Below are 20,747 nucleotides of genomic sequence, written 5' to 3' on the forward strand. Positions count from 1 at the left end.
CCACAGTGAGAATCTGCTTGGAGGAGAGGGGACACCCACAGCACAGGATAAAACAACTCAGCATGGGCTGGGCTGCGAAAGCCACAATAGCTCCCCGCTCCTCTTATTAAACGGTTGCCTTATTCTTTTCTGTAGTTTGAGTTGAATTGTCATGTCTGTCTTCTCAAGAGCCAATCATTACAGATGGGGCAAGTATCACCCCAAACACAGGGCATTATAGAAAGCAGGTTGAATGATCTAATCAGAGAAGGTAAAAATGTGGGGAGGGGTGACTCTCACGCCTAGTCCTATGATGGGGGACACGCAGGTGAGGAAAAGTTAGCAAAAGGAAACATTTTCGCTCATGCACCTTTTCCGACTAATCCCTCTCACAGTGACAAGCAGAAGCTGTCTGAAAATCTTCTGGGGAGGGGAGAGGGGGATTTCCATCTTTAGGCAATCTCCTCAGGTCCATCACTGATCCTGTTTCACCACTCACCTAATGCAGAGATGTGTTCACCCACTGGGCTTCTTAACACCAACACATACTACAACCAAGAGACGTATTCAAGCACAAAGGGATTTCAGGATGGCTGTTTTGAGATGAGGCAAAGGGGAGAATGGGTCAGGGTGCAGCTGGGTTAGGCTCAGACACGCAGATACCGTCTGTTACCCGGAGTGTCTCCCAAAGGGAGTCTCACCTGTTTTCAAATGATTGTGCATTGCCACGGCACACCTGGATCCCTCTCAATGGGGTAGACGCAGAGCAGGTTAGCTGCCGAAGTAGCATCCACGTTCGTTTGCTACACAAGGCCCAAAGCACACCGCTACCCCATACGTGATGTAACAAAGCAGCTGCCTTTAATAGGACTTTGCTTCAGTCTGAGGGAGGACAGCAGGGACCTCTCACGTACAGAGGCAGAGTAAGCCACACATCCTCACTACTACAGTGCAGAACATGGCGTGACACTAGTGTTCACAGCAGAGAAGAGGCAATTAATGTCCCCTGGGACGGAGCAGGACTCTCCATCTAGGATAAGAACCATAGCCCTACATGTGACTGAGTGAAAATAAAACTTAGTTTGGCAAGCAGAACACACATTTATCACTGAACTACAGCAGCTTTCTTACTACGCAAACATCACCCCCCTCCCACCCAGACCCCAGCATCACTACAGGCACCAGGGCACCGTCTCACACACAGCACGTTGCAGATGACGCAGCAAGAGAACAGCTCTACATCCAACTGGAGGAAATTTCAGATTCAGAAGCAAGCCTGGCAGAATGTCAGGAAAGGCATCAGTATAGCTCCCATTAGAGGGAGCTGATGTCCCGGTTTAGTTCAGGTTTCTGTCTCCATATGCTGGTTGGACGTTTTATTACCTGCTTCCTAGAAAGGGATCTAAAAAGGATGGAGAACATCCAAATCCAGTCGATCAGTTAAGTCTAAAAGACCATCTCTGAACTTTAAAGGAGGGCTGAATCCCTTCTGGGTACATTCTCATGATCCCACTTAACTCAAAAGATTAAATGGAGTTTATTTTAAGAGTGAAAGACATCCCATACTCAGGTCCTCAGATAGCTTCATGCCCAAAGACACCACCACTACTGTTCTCATCAGACCCAACTGATCCAGAGCTGTCTGTATGGAAGCAGAACGTTTTGCCTGCCATCTTGCTTCACATCAATAGGCAGCACATACAGGCCAGTAACTCCTTAAACAAAGGTGTCCCATTTGCCAGGAATAGTAATAGCCCATCCTAGGCGCTCAGGGGGTATCTTTCAAGCCTTTTGCATATAGGTGCATTAAAGAACACCCCCGTGTCCCCTCCTGTCCCACCCTGTTACCTTTTCAGATAATTTTCAGCCAATCAGGGAAGTCCCCATGAGGTTTAACCACAGCACCACTGGGGTGAATCCTAGAGACAGATGAAGCAGAGTTTCATTCAGATAAACTGGAAACAAGGAGAAAGCCAGAAGGGAAACAGTCCAACATTTACTGCAGCACTTCAGAGGCTGCACAGGCCACTGCACTGATGCTGCTCTCTCACACCAAACACTTTTCCCTGTACAATTCCTTAAGAGATTTGACTGCAACTGCTTCCCACAGCAGCATGTGGAATCTGTACAACCGCTCTGCTATTACACTCTTATCTCCAACATACACAAGCTTCCCAGGACTCAGCTGCACCAGTGTGGCTCTATCATACAGCATGGATACAAACTACAGCCTGACCTCCCAGAGGCGAGACTATCAAGGCTCTGTGCACTCTCTTTCATTGGCCAGTTTCCTCCCAGACTCACACTGCCTAGCAGCTCAGCTAGCTCTCCCATACCTCATTTGCCCTTTACAGTATCCATACGCCTGTCAATTCCACACTCAGCTGCTATCTGCGTTTTTAAATGTTAACTAACCCCCCTGCCCCCACCCCAAGATGCTGCATCCATGAGCTCCCGAGGCATGGACACAAAGGCAGCATCATTTGCTACGCTGCACAATCTGGCTCTGATATTCACAGGGCTGATTCAACTAGTTATGTAACCGTTTGCAGCAGAAACTTAGCAACAGCACGGGGGGTGGAGGGGAGGGACGGGACAGCAAGCAGGCTACATCTCAAGCTTAAATTCCGCTCACAAACACTCCTGCCTTCCAGCTAAAATGCTTCATCAGGCTCCCTCCTCCCACTCACCTCACGAGGGCTTCTCGATGGCAGCAAAATGCCTTCCTACATGCCCAAAGTGACACCCCTATCGCAGAGGAGGAGCATCAAATTTCCCCTTCCCCATCCCCACTGCCATGCTGAAGGGGTTTCATGGCAACAGGAAAGCCAGGCAGCCCAACGGCCCCTGCATGTGTCAAAGCAGCCTACCCCAGAGGAATGTAGGAGGTTGGGGAGCACTGAGGTACGTTCAACTTTGTGCCGTGGTTGCTGTAGCTTACGTTGCCCCCTCCCCACCCTACTGGTCCTTTGAAGATCAGAATTAAGTCAAAAAACTGATTATTTTCATAAGTCTCTGGTGTGAAATATTTTCTTTTCCCCTCGTTGCTGCTGCCGGCCCCGGACACTTGGGTTCTGCTGCAGCCTCGCTCCACAGGGCCTTTCACTGCCGGCTGTTGTTTTCTGCAGGTTGGCTGGGGGTCCTGGCCTCAGCATGGGAGGACGTCCCCTCAAACCGCTGAGAGGCAATGGCTGCCTGGTGGGACATGCTCTTCCTCACAATGTCTCCTTTCCGCCATAGCACCACCTCCTGTCAGAATGCAGACAGCAGGACCCGTTAGGACATGCAACAGCTACGCTGGCCCCACCCAGGATGTACTCATAGGTCTGAACGTCTGCCTAAGCTGCTGGAGCAGTAACTTGCATCCATCCCCATATGCTGGCCTATTCCACTCTCCATCCTTCAGCTGGGGAAAGCCATTACAGCTTCAAGAGAGGGGGCCCGGCAGTGCAGACCTCTGGAAGGCCAGATGGTAGCACTCCACAGAGGATGGGCCAGAGGCAGCCACTACATGTCCTAGTATGTTGGGCAACATTGCCATGGTTAATGCAGCGCAGAGAATTGATAGGGGGATTACGGTGGATAAGCCCTCTCTGAGGAGCAGCCCTAACAGACCCAGATACGCAGGTGCCTTCTCCATCCACACCCCAAATGATCTGGCTCCAGTGGGTACCCAGGGAGGAGCATCCTCCCCCACATCACCTGCCAGGCTGTCCAGCATTCTTCTGTTGCTAGTTATAATGGAGCACCTGAAGCAGCACTTGACTGGCTGGCTACAGTCCACCCCGCGGTGCAGTCACACCCTTTCTCACCTGCTGTTTGAAGTAGCGCCTTTCTTCTTCATCTATCAGCACCAGGTTGAGGTAATAACGCACCGAGAATTTCTTATTGATGTCCCGCATAGTGGGCGTCAGCTCATAGCCCGCCAGGAAGAGTCTGATTGGAATGGACTCCCCTGCAAAAGGCATGAGTGTAGGCACAACATACTGAGTCAAATCTTACAAAGGACAGCACCGGCACAGTAAGGTAAAACCAGAGCAAGCTAAGGCCTGCAACTCTGTGCCTGAGTCTGGCATACCTTACCACTGCTGGATGGGGTTTGGGCCGAGTGCCCTCGGCTCCCACAGAATAGCAGTTAGCATGCTTACTCCTTAGCAAGGTCGTGCCCTTTGTGGCAAGCGTCCTTCCTCCACTTCAATAGCACAGGGTTCCCTTCATTGCCCACAGCATTGGAGGAGAAAGAGAATGGAATGACATTCCTTCTAGCTACTGACATAAGAGTTCTAGAACATAACTGCACGTCACCACTGCTGAACACTATCATCCAGAGAGACCAGATCTCTCAGGGGATTGGCAATGAGGTAAGATACCACCTTTCAGCACTACGTTCTGAGACCAGGCCCAAGTCAGTAGCGGAAGTCTATTCCTAACTGTGTCACTGACTTGCTAGGAGACTTAAAGACATCAGCAAGGTGCCTCAATTTCCCCCACGTTTGTAAGCTGCCATGAGATTCACCAGTGAAGAGGGATGCACGAGCCAGATATTACCACACAAGAAAACAGGCACTCAGTTGAAGACAGATGACAATTTTATGGGACTCACAATAGGGCCCACATTCCTGCAAAAAAATAATAGTGGAAAACAAGCTCTTGTCCCCCAAAGATTCTGGGAGAGGAATGTAAATGGTTCCCCACCCCTTCTCACCTCTCACAGGTGCCCCATCCATGATCTCATATTTAGCTATTGTGTCATTCTCGTGGTAAACATTGGGGCCGGTCCCTGTTGTCTCTCTCTTGATGATATCTATCTCCATGTGTTTGATCTTGATCCGCACCAACAGGAAGTAGATTTTTCCAACAATCACATCTTTTAAGTGGTACCTTGGGAGGAGAGGCAAGACAGCCATGGTCAATTTTGGTCTCTGCACAACAGAGCAGGAAACAAGTTGACAAGCTGGAATGTGCCTGTCAGACACTTCCCCATTCTCCTCAGCGCCCACTTCAGATTCCATGGGCACCCCAGCCCCATGTTCTGGGCTGCTCCAAGCAACAACTATGCATTCATGCTCAGTTCTCTGGACATCAGCAAGTCTGAGTGGGATTACTGGATAAAATGAGGAGACATTTTAGGCTGGACAGTCATAAGAACTTCCCAACGACAAGACCCAAGTCTCCCAGTGGCAATTGCTTAGGTAATTTAAAACAACACACTGTAGGAAGACGCTCCAGCGCTGGGTGGGAAGGATGGACTAGATGTCTAAACTGGTAATTTCCAACTTCTGTGCCTGGGTTAACAGCCACATAGTCCCACATTTAATCGTGCCATTCTGGCAAACAGCAGAAGCTGTGCCATTGGGCCACCCGGGACTCAGAACAATGGGAGTACTCAATCTGACTAAAATAAACCCACCTTCATACCAATTCTATGCACCCCCCCCCCCCAGTATGTGGGTGCAGATGCCACCATCTGGATAAAGCACATTCCAGGCTGGTGGTGAGAGGGGAGAAATCTAAAGCAGGAACAGGCCCAGCACTTCAGTGAACTGCCTGCCATCCACAATAGGAAACAGGGAGAGCTAAGATAAATTACAAGGCCCCACCTAAAGTTTACAACAGGAGCTGCCTCTGCATATCTAGTCAAGTTAAGCAGCCTTTAAGGGTATGTCTACACAAAAATTAGACTCTGGCTAAGGGGCTGTTTCATTGCTGTAGACTTCTGGGCTCAGGCTGCAGCCCAGGGCTCTAGGACCCTGCAAGGTGCGAGCATCCCAGAGCTGCAACCTGAACCCGGAAGTCTGCACTGCAATGAAACAGCCCCATGAGCCAGCTGTGGTTTTTGTTGTTTTGTTTTTGCAGTGGAGACATGCCCTAGAAGTACCACCCAGCCTACCCAGCAGGCCGCATCCCCTCACGCAGGGAGTTCTACTCAGCAGCCATTCTCAGGACACTTACTTGGATTTGTTATACTCAAACTCGATATGCAGGCAATCCTCAATTCCCACCTCCATCTTGATAGAAGAATTGAGCTCCGGGTACGTGCTGAGTGTGTGCACAACGATGTCCATCTCCTTCACCACATCATTTAATCTGCGGCTGACGGTCGCTCGGAGGAAGTACCTGAAAGGGGAACACCTCATCCATTAGAACCCTGGCAGACTACCTCATTGGGTGCAAAAGCCATGGAGGAAGGTGTTAGGGTAGAGGAGAGAGGAATGTGGGCTTTGATGGAGCCGCTGAGACCATCTGGTCCATCCAGTCCAGTAACCTGCCTCCTGTAGTGGACAATACCTGATGGTTTAGAAGAAGGTGAAAGTCCTTAGTAGTGCACCTGCTGTACATAGGGGAGACGTTCCAGCCTGAACCCTATTGCTTATTGCCCTAACGCATGAGACGTGAGTACACTAATCACCACCTAGGTAACTAAATATCCATCATAAAATTATCCAGCCCTCTTAAATGCAGCCACAGCATTTGACTCACTGACTAGATTTCAAGGGGACAGTCCAACTCTGAAATAGGATTTGCAATTTGTAAACAACAACATGCAAGCAAGGCATTTCTTTGCATCTAAGCCACGATTAAAATAAGCAGGCCTGATTACCGAACTACTGAAACACATTTAACTGACCCTGCTAAAGACTTAAGCAAATGACCAGACATTGCTCTTTTATTGCCAAAGAAATTGGAAGCATTTGGGAATCAGAAGAGACTTTGGTTTCCCTTATTTTTTAAACAAGAAAAAAAAAAAGAGCAACTCAAGCGAGATGCACATGCACAAGAGAAGCCATGACAGGCTGCATTTTACTACTGAGCCCGCCGCACAGCTTCTGGAACTGCACTCAGTACTTGACATGCTGTTCCAAGACGGCGCTGCATTCCATTATCACAAGTGTTGATAATTTAACATTCCATTTCAGCCAAGGATCAGATGCACAGAGCCTTCGGCTGGCGTGAGCGATTGCAGTTGCAGCACAGACAAGAGATATCAAGAAGTAACTGCAGACTGGAGGAACAGAGGGGAAGCCAGAGAGAGAAGCGTGGGTTTTAGAAGAGGGGGAGAAAGAGGAATGACAAAAAGGGTCGAGACCTCCCTTTTCAAACATGTGGCTTTCACAGGAGTTGGTAGATTTTCCACAGATTTTCTAGGCATCCCACACACAGTATCTGAACTGTCAATCCACCCCCTTGCCCTAGTGCTTCAAAACGAAATGGGACTATACTGTGACCCCCTCCACACAAACAGCAGCTTGAGGGGCTCAACGCATGCACGCACATGAAGGGCCACAACTGAGTTTAAAAGGGAGAGGCCAGTAAATTGTGTATTTACTAGAGAGATACAGATTAGAAATTAATTTCTAAAGGCTGCTGAAGAAATTATCAGCATTGCCCTGTTCTCTCTACAGGGTTAACTGGGAGTGTGGTGCCCCTCTCAGCTGAGAATAGCATTTTATCAATACTTCCCCCCTGCTGGGGGGAAACAGCTCGGGCTGGAATGCCTGGGAAATCAGATTTTAGAAATTACTGTCAGCTTGTTTTAAAATGATAGAAAATGGTTAGTTTAACAGCAGTTCAATCACTTTTCAACGACACGCCCCTCTTAAACAATTAACACTCCTGAGCTCTGATTTCCCATGGATTTCAAAGGCTGTAGCATGAGCGCTGGTAGCTATGCCCCTCGTGCTGAGAGAGAGCGCTGGGAGAGCGGTGTGACTACACGAGCCATGTTAAAGTGCTACCGCGGCAGCTCTTTAACATTGCTAGTGTAGACTAGCCCTACGTTATCACACTGTCAAAGTTGTCAGTTCCCTATTGGCTTTTCAGTTGTTTCTTATTATATTTAAGGTAGACTGTAGTTCTATCCTTCCTAATTCGACTCTTAGACACAGGCATTAAACCCTCATGTTGCTGTACTATCTGTTGGTGTGTGTTCATTTGGGGTACTTTAGGTACTGTAGTTCTTACTAGAAAGACACTGCATGAAAACTAATGCACAGGGAGAAGGCTGAAGCTTGGGACCGGGAGAAACCCAACAGCAGGAGGAGACTCACCGTAACTTCACGTTCTGCCCCGTGTAGGACTCGTATGGTTTTTCCACATGTGTGAATTCAAAGTCGAATGTCTGTGACTGGGTGAACTCACCAGGACGGGCCAGATCCTTCACCAGAGAAACAAATTCATGGTGGTTTCCCCGGTCATAGTAGAGCTCTAGGAAGAGAATACTTGGTTAAGCAGTGCTGCTCACTCCCCTGGGAGGTCAGCTTTGGGGGAAGAACTGCAGGAAATGGGCATGACAGAAAGGAACCAGTCCCCTACAAAGCCTCTTCCCCATTCTGTCCCTTCTCCTCCACTTCCCAGAGAGAGAATGTCTCCCTGGAAATCCTGAGGTTCAAACACAAAGGGCCATGCTTCATCCAGCCCCAACTGGGTCAGATACACAGTGAAAGGAGTGAGCCAGGGTCTAAAGAGTAAAGATGCACAGTTAGGTCCTTGACCCATCACGGGTCGCCCAAGCTCATTTTGAAGTGCTAGTAAAAACGAGGATCCTATTTTGCAGATTGGTTTGTGCATCCTAGAAATCAGCAGTGCTGTTCCCCTCACTGGACAACTCATGTTCGCACAGTGGCTTACATTCTCCTCTCTCAAGCGCATGACAAAGAGTCCAGTACAACAGAAGGAGTGCTCTCTTAATAGTTCCATTTAGCAAGTCTAGACTGCTGGGTTCCATTCTTGGGTCTGCCACTAATTTATTGTGACACTCAATACTTCCCTCTTCCGTATGCTTTTTTCCTCATCAATTAAATGGGGTCAGCTGCCCATCCCCTTTGCTACATAAGTATCTGTAAATTGCTTGAGGATCCTCAAAGTGTCATCCTCCATTGTACAAGTAGAAAAGAAATAAGACATCCCATGAGCTCATGCAAAATATCCAACCCATGGGAAGGGGAACAGGGCAGGCTGGGGTCAAAAATAACTGAAAAGGTTGATAAATATTCCACTCCCATGAAAGCAGGTGAAACGAGAGGAGACAAAGAAAGCAGGAGAGGAGATTCCCATGATGTCTCTTCGGCTTTACTCACTTACCCCCACCTACAAAAACAAATCAGAACATCTACGTGGGTCAGTTTAATCAAGGTTAATATATCCAGACTACCTGCAAAGACAAGGAACCATCACAAAGCAAATCAGCAGCTAGTGCCATCCCTTCTCTCATCACTTCCTGCAGATCCTCACCTTCAGAATCTAGGCACTGGACTTCTAATCAGTAAAAAACAAAGCCCCAAGGCTCCCCCAAAATGGGGAAAGCAGCGACAAAGCAGAAGTGTGGGGCTACGAGGCTTCCATCTATCACTGATCATGCCTCTCAAAGAAGGTTAAAGCAACAGAAAGCACAGAGGTGGCCCCATTAGCTCCAGGGAACAAAAAAAAAAGGTAAAGAACCCCATTGATTCCACAGTATGCCAGCACTCATCATGTGACCATGCAGAGAACACATCTTCAAGGGGTAAAGCTAAGCTGATGGCTCTAGGACGGATACATGTATGGCCAGGGAAATGTTAGGAAACAAGGGTGTGTGGGGAAGCGTTGCTCAAGCCAGCTGCAGATGAAAAGGCAGACATTTTCCTGCACCCTCCCAATTGTTCCAGCGGTTCTCCAAGCATAACCACGACCAAGTGACCATCTTTAATATAAGGTGGACCATAGAAACTTCAGTCCCTAGAACGTAATTTTCCATCTTGATCCAAGATAACAGAAAGTGACACACTGCGGGACCTGTATTCAGCTCGCTATTATACACAAAGGTAAAGGCAATCTACTCCAGTTTCCTGCATGCTGTGCTCCCAGAAAGTTGCCAAAACAGCCCTTTGGTTAGGAAAAGTTTGGGCAACCCTCATTCTTACAATCTGGAGCTGAAGTCACAGCTAAGACCAGGTCAAATATTATCACACGTCCACTGAACCCCACTACAGAGGCTTTCTGAAGGGCGGTCTTGTCGTTAGGGTACTAGCCTGTGACTCAGGAGATCTGGGGTCAGCTCCCATCTCTGCCACAGACTCAGCGCGTGACCCTGGGCAAGTCATTTACTGTTTGCCTCATCTCCCCAGCTGTAAAATATGGGATAACACTTTGTCTTGCCCACCCTTTTGTCCACCTTACCTCTTTAGACTGGAAGCTCTTCGGGGTTGGAATGATCTCTACTGTGTCTGTACAGCACCTAGCATAACGAAACCCTGATCTTGGTTGGATCCTCTGGGTGCTAATGTAATACAATGATATAATAAAGCATCTCTCCATTCAACACACCTCCACAAAGAGAGAGGAGGGATGCTCCTTTATGTGATGGGGAGGGAATGCAGAAGCGACATACAAAGAGACATGGACTCATCTCACGGCACAATGCCAAAGGCAGTGACTGAGTTTAAACTGGGAAAAAACAGACTGCCAGCATACTAGGCTCCCAGCAACTATTGCCCAGGGACTGAGATTGGCACTTAAACCTTTAGAGGAGGAATTGAGGCGTTTTCATATTTTAAAAGACTTCAGCGCGTCAAACATTAGAAAAAAATCCCTGTTTGAGTTGTTCAGCAAAGCCAGAGTTCTCCATTATGACTTTTTTTTTTTTTTAAATCTACCAACATTTTTAGGATGATCGCAGAGAAGAGTCACTGCAGACAGACGGATGTCCAAAAAGGAAACTGCACTATCCATCCATCAGAGGAGAAACTGTCCTGGACGTTAACCAGAGAATCAGATACAGGACTCCTGAACTGTATTCCCAGCTCCATCACAGACTCTATGATCTTAAACAAATCACACCACTTCCCTGTGTTCAGTACCCCATCTGTAAAATGGGGGTAATGCCTACCTCCTCACCTCAGAGTCTAAATCCTTACGGTGAGGCATTTGGAGATGGAAGATGCTATAGACGCACAATCAGTTATACCATCTTTCAGATTACTGGGGCTGCTTTTTTGTTTTGTTTAAAGCAATGTAACCAAGCACAACCTGGACCTCAAGTCTGGATATGAAAGCTCTCTTTATACGTGTAACAGACACATACTACTTATGGAGTGCTTCATGAAGTCAAAGCACTGAGCAAATGAATCAGTCTTCCAAACTCCTATGTATATATTATTTTTGGAATATCCGAACACCTAGAAGCCCTAGTTATGGACCAAGACTCTATTGTGCTACATGCTGTACAAACAGAACAAAAAACCACTCCGCCTTCCCCAAAGAGCTTAGAAACTATGCACTCATTTTACAAATGGGAAAATGAGACAGGTGGACTGTCTAAGGCTGCACAGTGAGGCAGTGGCGGAGCAGAGAGGAAACCTCATGCTCAGCTTACTCTGGAGATTTTAAACCCAGAGGCAGGTTATAATCCAGTTTCTGATAATGGGGCCTGTTTATATATAATTAGCTGTGCTTTCTCTGAATGCAGAAGTATAACATGTGGTGCAAGTGGAGAAAATCAGAAAAGAAGTTAAGTAAAGATGGTGGGGCTGGGTGGGGAAAAATGGCAATTTAATCTTCTGTGCCAAGGGGTTTACAAGGAAATGTTATCCATCTCAAGTTGAAAATGTTGATCACATTGATGTGCAGGTGAACAGATTCTACCAAGATATTTAGAGCAGACAGGGCCATGGATTTAAGGTCTTGTCTGAAAAGTCCCACATATGCATGGTACAGAGTTAATAAATGAATAAAAACTGTGCAAGTTACTCTAGGGTTTATCATTTCTTTTAACTCAGACGAGTCCACAAAACCTTTAGTTCTTTATAAAAACACCCACCCTCCTGTTATGGGGGGAGGGAAGCACTTATCTAAATTGGGTTTGCACAATATAAAATAGCCAAATTCAAACTGCAATCACAGGCATAACAGCTCAGGTACCAGATGACTTTATGTAGATAAGTGGGCTTGGCCACCCCAACAGGATGAGCAGAATCAATGGAGCTGGGGACAGCAAGCTTTGAAAGGAAAGGAAGCTGACCCACAAGGGTAGTTGGCTTCTGGGGCATAGCTCATGAATTGAAATGTGCACATACACCAGCTGGTCTGTTGCCTCATGCCCTCAATATAACAACTACCTCCCAAGGCAGCCCTGCCCATCACACACAATGTAATCAATAGCACAGTAAATGCAGCTAGAGATGTAGCAACATGTTAATAAAAAGGATGGAGAATAATAAAGAACCCACTTTATACACTGTAAGGGATGCTGTGCCAAGATATTAGAACTTAAAAATAACCCTGGAGGTTTGAATCTGAATTTAAAAATCTCTCTATATATTTCAGAGCTCAGGTCACTGAATGAGCAGAAACAGGAAAATAGGGTGAGAGAGAACAATGACCTGGAAAAGGAGTGGTAAGTACCTCCACTCTGCACAGACTCAAGGGTATACAACACATGGATTGTCCAAACCTAAAACGGGATTTGAAATAATTTCTGATAATCAAGGGACTTTTCAGTGTAATTACAAGACGTTGGGGATCATAACCCAGTTTCCGAGAAAAGGATGCAGTGTAACTACATTCCCATTTCCTAGGCTAATGGATACGGAACCTTGCCAGCGTTAACATTTAAGTATATTCAAACTGGAGAAATTACTAATGCAAAACAAATAAATAAGACTGCATGCAATGCACTGCTACGTATTGCTGCCCTCACCGAAAGTGTTTCGTTTTTGAATTTCAGAGGGGAAAGAGCAATCAGACTCCAACCAGAGGAATCACTGCAGGATGGCAGGCCCATGACTGTGTTGCAAGCAAGCTTTAGGAAGCTGTGAGTCCAACCCACTCCTCCATGCTGGTACAAATTACCCCTCCCCTCCACCCTCCCAATTAAAATCCCTGGTGTTCCACCATGCAATACTCACACCCCCTCATTCCCCTCTCACCAATTTGTCCGATGAACTCCACCTTGATGCCTTGGTGCTCCAGCCGTTTGTTTGGGTGCTTGAGGGTGAGGGTGACCCGACCTGATACTGTCTCCCCATCATAGAAGAGGAAATATTTCTCCTTCTTGCCCTCTTCAGTCTTGTGCTCAGCCCTGCGCCTGCTCTCTGCATCGCTCAGCACCAGCTCCAACTCCGCACTCTGCCCAAACCCAAAGAAGCTCATCTCACTGCTGGGGAGGGGAGGACAATCCCAGAGGGCTAGTGGGGTTGCTGTGGGGAATGGGGTGTACTACTCCAGGGAGCACTGGAGGAGTTGCGTCTGAGGATTTTGTTTTCTTCAAGGGGCTCAAATACTATGGCGATGGATGCAGTACAGAAACCCAGATAAGGAGAGAGGATGTAGTCCAGTTTTGGGGATGAAAACTGTAATGCTAAAGAATCCTGGGGAGGGTCAATCCTAGCAAGCTGGGACACTTCAGGACCGAAAAGGGTTCAATACAGCTCAAAGGCACTAGAGGAATATATATTTCTGGGGGAAAGGGATAAAGTAACCTCAGAGCGCTAGAGAACTTCTGTTGCTTAGGAAGGGGAGTATGTTGCAACCCAGAAGGCTGCAGCTTAGGGAAGGGTAGTCCAATGCAACCAAGAGAGGGCCTAGAAAGCTGTTTAGAAGGGCGATGTAACAGCCTAAGAAGCTGCTGCTGTTTAGGAAAGGGATGCAACACAGAGATCGCCTACGGAGTCTGCAGCCGCTGCTAGGAGATGAATTAAAAGGGAGGGCCGCGGCAGCTGGAGACTGAGGGGGTTCAATGCACTCCGGGGGCTCTGCTACCTCTTACCTTCGCTACTCAGGAAGGGGTGAGGGGTGCTGGGTAACAAAACGGGAGCACTTACCGCTTGGGGTGGGGGGTGCAATGCAGCAGGGGCACCAGTGCTGGGGGAAGGAGGTGCAACTGGGAGAGTCCCCCCAGTGGGACGGTATAGAGCGGGCCCCGGCTGTGGGGCGAGGGGGTGCAGGCGGGAGGGGCCCCGGCTGTGGGGGGAGGGGCCCCGGCTGCGGGGCGAGGGGGGGTGCAGGCGGGGAGGGGCCCCGGCTGCGGGGCGAGGGGGGGTGCAGGCGGGGAGGGGTGCAGGCGGGGAGGGGCCCCGGCTGCGGGGCGAGGGGGGGTGCAGGCGGGGAGGGGTGCTGGCGGGGCGGGGCCCCGGCTGCGGGGCGCTATGGGAGGCCCTGCTGGCGAGCGCCCAGCCCCCCGAGCCTGGTCTCTGCGGGGCTACTGAAGCGCAGCGGTCACCCCGCGGCGCAGGAGCCGGGCTCGGAGCTCGCGCGACGCAGACCCCGCGCCAGGGTGGGAGGGACGCAGCAGCTCGCGCTCTGCCCCGGCTGGCTGGCCCTAGCAGCGCTCGAGCTGTCCTCCAGGGCCGGGCCTCGCACTGCGCAAGCGCCGCCCGGCCCGGGCCTCGCTTCCTCACATTGCGCAAGCGCCATCTCCCCGTTCCGGGGCGCACTCCCCGCGCAGGCGCCTTGGCTCCGCTGCCAGCGCCCCGCGCAGGCGCAGCGGGCCAGCCAGGCCCCGGCCCCCGCGGACAGCGGATGGTGATTGGTCGCTGCCGGGCCGGAGCGCGGATTGGCTGGTTCGAAGGCACCGGCGGCGCCGAAGCGGGGAAGGCAGGATGGTGGCGGCCGAGGGGCCCCTGCGGGGCTTGGAGAGCTGGGGCCTGGGGGCGGTCAGTGGGGGTAAGCGGTGCGAGGCCTGCGCCCGGCCACGGGGGGGCGGGGGGGGGGGGAGACCTGGGGGGGCGCTGGGGTTCGGCGGGAGGAGGCACGGGGGTGAAGGAAGAGGGGATCCTACGGGGAGGAGGAGGCTGGGGGACTGAAAGAGGAGGGGCCGGTGGGGGAGGGAGAGGCTGGGGGACTGAAAGAGGAGGGGGGAGGGAGAGGCTGGGGGCTGAAAGAGGAGGGGGCCGCTGGGGGAGGGAGAGGCTGGGGGACGGAAAGAGGAGGGGGCGGGTGGGGGAGGGAGAGGCTGGGGGACTGAAAGAGGAGGGGGCGGGTGGGGGGGGAGGGAGAGGCTGGGGGGACTGAAAGAGGAGGGGGCCGGTGGGGGGGAGGGAGAGGCTGGGGGGACGGAAAGAGGAGGGGGCGGGTGGGGGGGAGGGAGAACTGAAAGAGGAGGGGGTTGGGGGGGACGGTTCTGTAGCTCCAGGGGGCTGAAGGATGGAAGGGTTCTAGGGGGTTGAGGTGGCGACTGCTGCTTCTCTTAGGACGGGGGTGGAAGGGTCTCCCCTTCCCCTCCCGTCTGCAACGCCTGGGGCTCAGGGGGTGGACCTACCCTCTACCCGACACGAGCCCCGCCTCCAAAGGGAGCGGACTGAGGGGCTGGTTTAGGAAGTTGTGTGTTGTTTGAGGGTGGGGCGTGTCTGCGGGCTCATGGAACAGGCTGGTGTGGGAGCCAGGACTCCTGGATTCTACTCCCCGAGCTGCCCCTGACAATCGCTGCTTCTCTTTGTGGCTCTCTGTGGCCTAGATCCAATGATATTGGCCTGCTTCATGGGGAGCTCACGGTTAAAAACCAGAGCCACCCCTACCTGGATTATCTGTCACTGCCTGTTACCCGAATCGGGGGTCTCTCCATTTGTCAGTTACCCTGAGCATTTTCTCCGTTGTTGGAAAACAGTGTATTCAGCGGCCCCGTATTGTCCAGTTTGCCACGGTTCTGCTGTAGTTTGCTAGTTATTAAATAACGCCGTGGCTGTTAAAACGGTGCTGCATCTCCTCTGTGGATAATAAAAAGCTGCTCCGATTCATAGATCAATTGAGCTGTCTGATTTAACTTTTTTGTTTATAGTTTCATTGTTTTGTATTTCAGAAGCTTGCACAATGTGTAGTTTTTTCAAAAACAATAGGGGGGATGTTTATTTCTTTTAGCAACTGCTTCTATTTATAGACATTTTTGTTTGGAAAACTTTGTTAGTTCATAAGATGCTACTTGAGAATAGTTTCTTATTGACATAATTGTTAATAGTAGACAGCAGAAAAAGTTGTGTATCTGTCCAATACGCTGTTTCAGGAGTGAGCAAACTTTTTGGTCCGAGGGCCGCATCAGGGTATGGAAATTATATGGTGAGCTGTGAATGCTCACAAAATTGGGGCTGGGGTGCAGGAAGGGGTAAGGGCTCTGTCTGCTGGTGCGAGCTCTGAGGTGGGGCCAGAAATGAGGAATTCAGCGTGCGGGAGGGGTCTTTGGGTTGGTGTGGGGGGGGGCCCTCCGGTTGGAGGTGTGAGCTCTGGGCTGGGAATGAAAGATTTGGCGTGTAGAGGGTGCTCCAGGCTGGGACCGAGGGGTTCGGACGGCAGGAGGGGGATGGGGATGGGGATTAGGGCTCTGGCTGGGGATGCAGGCTCTGCTGGGGCCAGAAATGAGGAGTTCAGGGTGCGGGAGGGGGCTCCAGGCTGGGGCGGACAGTTGGGGTGCGGGTGCAGGCTCTGGGGTGGGACTGAGAATGAGGGGTTTGGAGGGTGGGAGGGGGCTCTGCGCGAGAGGGGCTCAGAGGTGCAGGCTCTAGGTGGCACATACCTCAAGCAGCTCCAGGAAGCAGCGGCATATCCCCCCTCCGGCTTCTACATGGAGGTGCGGCCAGGCGGTTCTGCACGCTGCCTGCTCCGCGAATGCAGCCCCTGCAGCTCCCATTGGCTGCAGTTCCCAGCCCCTGGGAGCTGTGGGGGCAGTGCTTGGGGTGGGGGCAGCACATAGGAGCCGTAGCGGGGGACATGTCACTGCTTCTGGGAGCTGCTCAGAGCTGCGGCATGTGCGCGCATGGCGGCCCCCGAGCCCACTTCCCGGCTAGAGTGTGGGAGCTGGGCAAGCCCCAGACCCCGCTCTCCAGCAGGAGCTCGAGGGCTGGATTAAATTGGCTGGTGGGCTGGATGTGGCCCGTGGTCCATAGTTTGCCCACCCCTGGGCTATGTGATTCTAATTTGCCCTTGCTAAAAATTTCCATAAGAATGCTAGAGCAAAACTTAGGGGTGGGAGGGGGAGGGTATAAAAATAATTCTGTTGATTTGGGGCTTTGTGTTTAAATAAATAAATAAGACAAACACAACAACTAAGCCAGATTTTGAACTGACATTCTTGCTGAAATGTTCAGTAACAGCAAATCAGATGTTTATATATACAGTATATATGTGTGTGTTTGTATATACATTTAATCTGACTTGTATATAATTTCCACACGCTATTACTGTAAATACTCTTTGTCAATAAGAAACTAATATGAAATGTAATTCTCAAGTTTATTTCTTGAAATGTGCAATAATCTCAATTTTTACATTCAATTTTAAATAAATAATCATTAACATCTGAGGTTTTTCTCTTGATTTCTTGCTAGTACAATAATTTAAGTAAATAACAATTTCAAATGGGACTTGGGGATAAGCAGGATTTTTATCCATCAGAAATCATATAAATAGCTACATCTAAGTTTGTATTTTGACATATACAGAGGTATTACTTTTCCCAGCATTGAAACACAGCCAGCTACAGCCTGTAGTATGGCAGCTGTTTAACAGTGCTCAGCAATGCTGCACAATAATTTAGGGCAGGAAATGCATAATACTGCACCTAACTGAGAGTGCTCTGGCATTGTTATTTTTTAAAGAGGAAAAAAATAAATTAGTCTTTGCAAACTATTGTAAAGGTGGAGGGGAGATCAGATTTTCATCCCGCCATTCTGAATTATATCATCTTTATTTTACTGTCTTCAAAAGTCTAATTGGACTGTCACTTGTAGTTGGAAACGCCACACTCCCAAGAATGTCAGAAACATGGAGAACAATTTGAGTGTGAAGATGATACCTAGGTGAAATAATTACCCAGTAACTGTAAAGCACAACTACAAACTATCTCAATGCAAAGCAAATGTAGGAGGAATAATAAGAGGCCAATATGGCTCTCTCAGGAACTCTTTAATGACCTGGAAATCAAAAAGGAATCCCTACAAAAAGTGGAAACATGGCATAATTGCTAAGGAGGAGTACAAAAGAATAGCACAAGCATATAGGAACAAAATCAGAAAGCCTAAAACATTAAATCAGTTACATCTAGCAAGGGAGATAAAAGGCAATAACAAGAGGTTCTGTAAATACATTAGGAGCAAGAGAAAGATGAACAGTCCAGAGGAGAGCAACAAAACTGATAAAAAGTTTACAAAAGCCGCATATGAGGAAATGTTAAAATATTGGGAATGTTTAGGCTTGAGAAAAGAAGACCAAGGAGAACTTGATAACAGTCTTCAAGTATGTTAAGACCTGTTATGAAGAGGACTGTTATCAGTTTTTCTCCATGTGCACTGAAGATAGGACAAGAAATAATGGGTTTAATCTGCAGCAAGGACGATTTAGATTAGATATTAGGAAAAACTTTATAACTGACTATAAGGGTAGTTAAGCTCTGGAATAGGCTTCCAAAGGAGGTTGTGGAACCCCCATCATTGGAGGTTTCTAAGGACAATTTGGACAAGCACCTTTCAGGGATGGTCTGTGTATACTTGGTCCTTCCTCTGTGCTGGGGAGTAGACTTGATGACTTCTCAGGGTCCCTTCCAGCCCTACATTTCTGTGATCTAAGGCATTGTCCTTTTTTCCCCCTACTATCTGATTTCTTTCCTGATGAATGGTTAACGGAGGATTACTGTTTCTTCCTATTGTGGTAATTATAAATTGTTTGTTTTCATGTTTGTCCAGGTGCCAGAGATATGGGTACCCTTAATAAGCTATTATAAAGGAATAACTTGTACATCCTTATGTCCTCTTGTAATTACTGTGATGCTCTAAAAAGAAAAAAAGGGGAATGGAATCTCATAGCAGAAAGAACCTTCACAAGCACCGGCCTGGGACAAATTCCACCGCTTTCTGAGCTCCCCATAGTTTGTGATCTTTGATGGTGAATTGTGTTTCCTTTCACCTCAGTAATGGAGAATACCACAGCATTTTTATAACCTGCATAGGAACAAGAGAAAATACTTGTAAGTTTTAGACCTATAGGGCTCCAAATGGTTTAAGATACAGAAACACATAATAAAAGAGACTGACATGTCTGCTGTCATCTGAGGCTCCTGAGTTAACAAACCCTCAAGGAGAGTGGCAGGATGTTTTTGGGAAAGGGTCCTTTGCTCTGAAAGGGTCCTTTGCCAGTTCGCTAACAAAACATTGAATTGTTTAACTTCATTGCACACTGCAGGGCCTGTACAATTTCTGAGGTTTTCCTGAAGGGATTGGGCATAGGGAAAACTTTATTCTTGATTAGCTGAAGGGAGTCACCTTGTGAATATTGACATAACTCATTTTTTTAAGTGTTTTTTTTTATAAGTTGTATTTTTGCTTGAAGTTTAAATAGGTGCATTTAAATAAGTCAATTTTTCTTTAAAGGATTGTTGTTCTAAAGGTTTTGTTAATACCAGCCCAAAGTGCAGGTATTAGTACTCCTATCCTAAACTGTTTTATACTCATAAAAAATGGCCACATTCCTTCTCAGAAGTGGCCACACTTCAGTGGTAAGTGAAGTGATCCCTGTTTATATTTTTAGATAAAACTTATAAAGTGCTTTGGAATGAAAAGTTCTACATAAATACAATATTTTTTATTTTTTGAATAAGTGTGTGTTTTGCATCTTTTTCCCCCAGCCTGGGTTGACACAGTCTGGGAACTGGATTTCACTGAGACAGAGCCTCTGGATTCCAGAATAGAAGAGGGGATCACAGAGGATGGACTTGATGCCTTCAGCGAACTTTACAAGAATCTCTACTCTTTCATTGCTGAGGACCATGGGACCACTGAAGTAAGTTGGAAATTATCCATCTCTCTACTTGGTGGCAAAGATGTACCCACTGAATCTTCCTACTATCCATGCTTTCCCCATCTTTCTGTAGTAGTTTAGTAATTAAATATTTTGACCTCCGAATGAATAACTGATATTTTATACAGTTGTATTCAAAGAATACATATCTGAGATGCAGGCTGTTTCAGAGAAGGGATATTAAAATAAAAAACCTACATATGTGGGCAGTGGACAGAAGGACAACTTTTCAAAATCTTAATGGTAGCTGACAGGGAAGTGTATTGCTCTGGTGTGGTTCACAAAAGAGTTCTACAGTTAAGTCGTGGCTAGGTGTCTTGTGAACGTGTTATTCTAACCGTCTCTTCTCCATCCATTTACTTAAAATCATGAAAGAAAATCTTTAATTTAAACAAGTTTGGTTATCCCAAGTAGTGTGGTTCAGTGTGTTGCCGGCACAGAGGCCCGAGGACAGCAACAGGGGTTCGTTGCCCGGTGTGCGCCGCACTAATTAACACACCAGGGTGGAGAAGCAAACCAAGTTTATTTGAGCCCAAATAAGGTGCAAGGGAGACACAGCAATCTCAAATCCTGCACACAGATACAAGCCGTTTTTCTCTTCTTATACATGATTTCAGCTAAGCATTCCCCATTACCCCCCACACTCCTCCCCCTTACCCCCCCCTTCTTCCCCCTCCCGTCTATTCCCATGTAGCAAATACACTTTGCAATAGCAATTACATTAAGCAGTTAAGCCATACTTGGCAGTAAACAAATCATCTCGTTAGTGACTTTCTTTTGACCAGTTATTTTGTTTTCCTCCCTTTAATTCGTTATCCTGCTTTCCCTTCCTCCTCTTCAGCCAGGTGCAAGCAGGCCTTATAATTGCCTCCTGGTATCAGTGTTGCACTGATAACTAGCTGAGGTCGATTAAAGTTTAGCTTGGGGCCCTCTAGGCATGCGTAGAATAACTTTGGTTCATTCAGGCCTAGTACAGATGCCTGATGCCACCAACAAGTGAATTTAAAAAAAAAAAA

At 48.3% G+C, this 20,747-nt stretch overlaps 2 protein-coding genes across 3 annotated transcripts in view; one reads left to right on the plus strand and one right to left on the minus strand.

Annotated features, from left to right (window-relative positions):
• Nucleotides 1-1,223: 1,223 nt before the first annotated feature.
• On the minus strand, nt 1,224-13,743 carry VPS26B (VPS26, retromer complex component B). 2 transcript variants are annotated; one of them, XM_039496382.1, is made up of 6 exons: nt 12,882-13,735; nt 8,028-8,184; nt 5,932-6,096; nt 4,685-4,860; nt 3,792-3,934; nt 1,224-3,228 (listed from the first exon to the last, which is right to left on the minus strand). In XM_039496382.1, exons 1-6 carry the CDS (start codon nt 13,102-13,104, stop codon nt 3,082-3,084), a joined length of 1,011 nt encoding a protein of 336 aa, XP_039352316.1. In that variant the 5' UTR covers nt 13,105-13,735; the 3' UTR covers nt 1,224-3,081. The 2 variants fall into 2 exon arrangements, with proteins under 2 accessions (XP_039352316.1, XP_039352317.1); XM_039496383.1 differs by lacking the exons at nt 1,224-3,228; nt 3,792-3,934 and adding exons at nt 4,116-4,191; nt 4,583-4,598 and having other exon boundaries at nt 12,882-13,743.
• A 696-nt stretch (nt 13,744-14,439) lies between these two features.
• The window catches only part of NCAPD3 (non-SMC condensin II complex subunit D3), a 45,467-nt gene continuing 39,159 nt past the window's right edge, over nt 14,440-20,747 (plus strand). The window contains exons 1-2 of the mRNA XM_039496381.1: nt 14,440-14,616; nt 19,559-19,713. Coding sequence (XP_039352315.1) covers nt 14,553-14,616; nt 19,559-19,713 — 219 coding nt within the window. The 5' untranslated portion in view covers nt 14,440-14,552. The remainder of the gene's footprint in view (nt 14,617-19,558; nt 19,714-20,747) is intronic.

This window comes from Mauremys reevesii, linkage group 12, assembly GCF_016161935.1.
Source record: "Mauremys reevesii isolate NIE-2019 linkage group 12, ASM1616193v1, whole genome shotgun sequence".
Classification (NCBI taxonomy): Eukaryota; Metazoa; Chordata; order Testudines; family Geoemydidae; genus Mauremys; species Mauremys reevesii.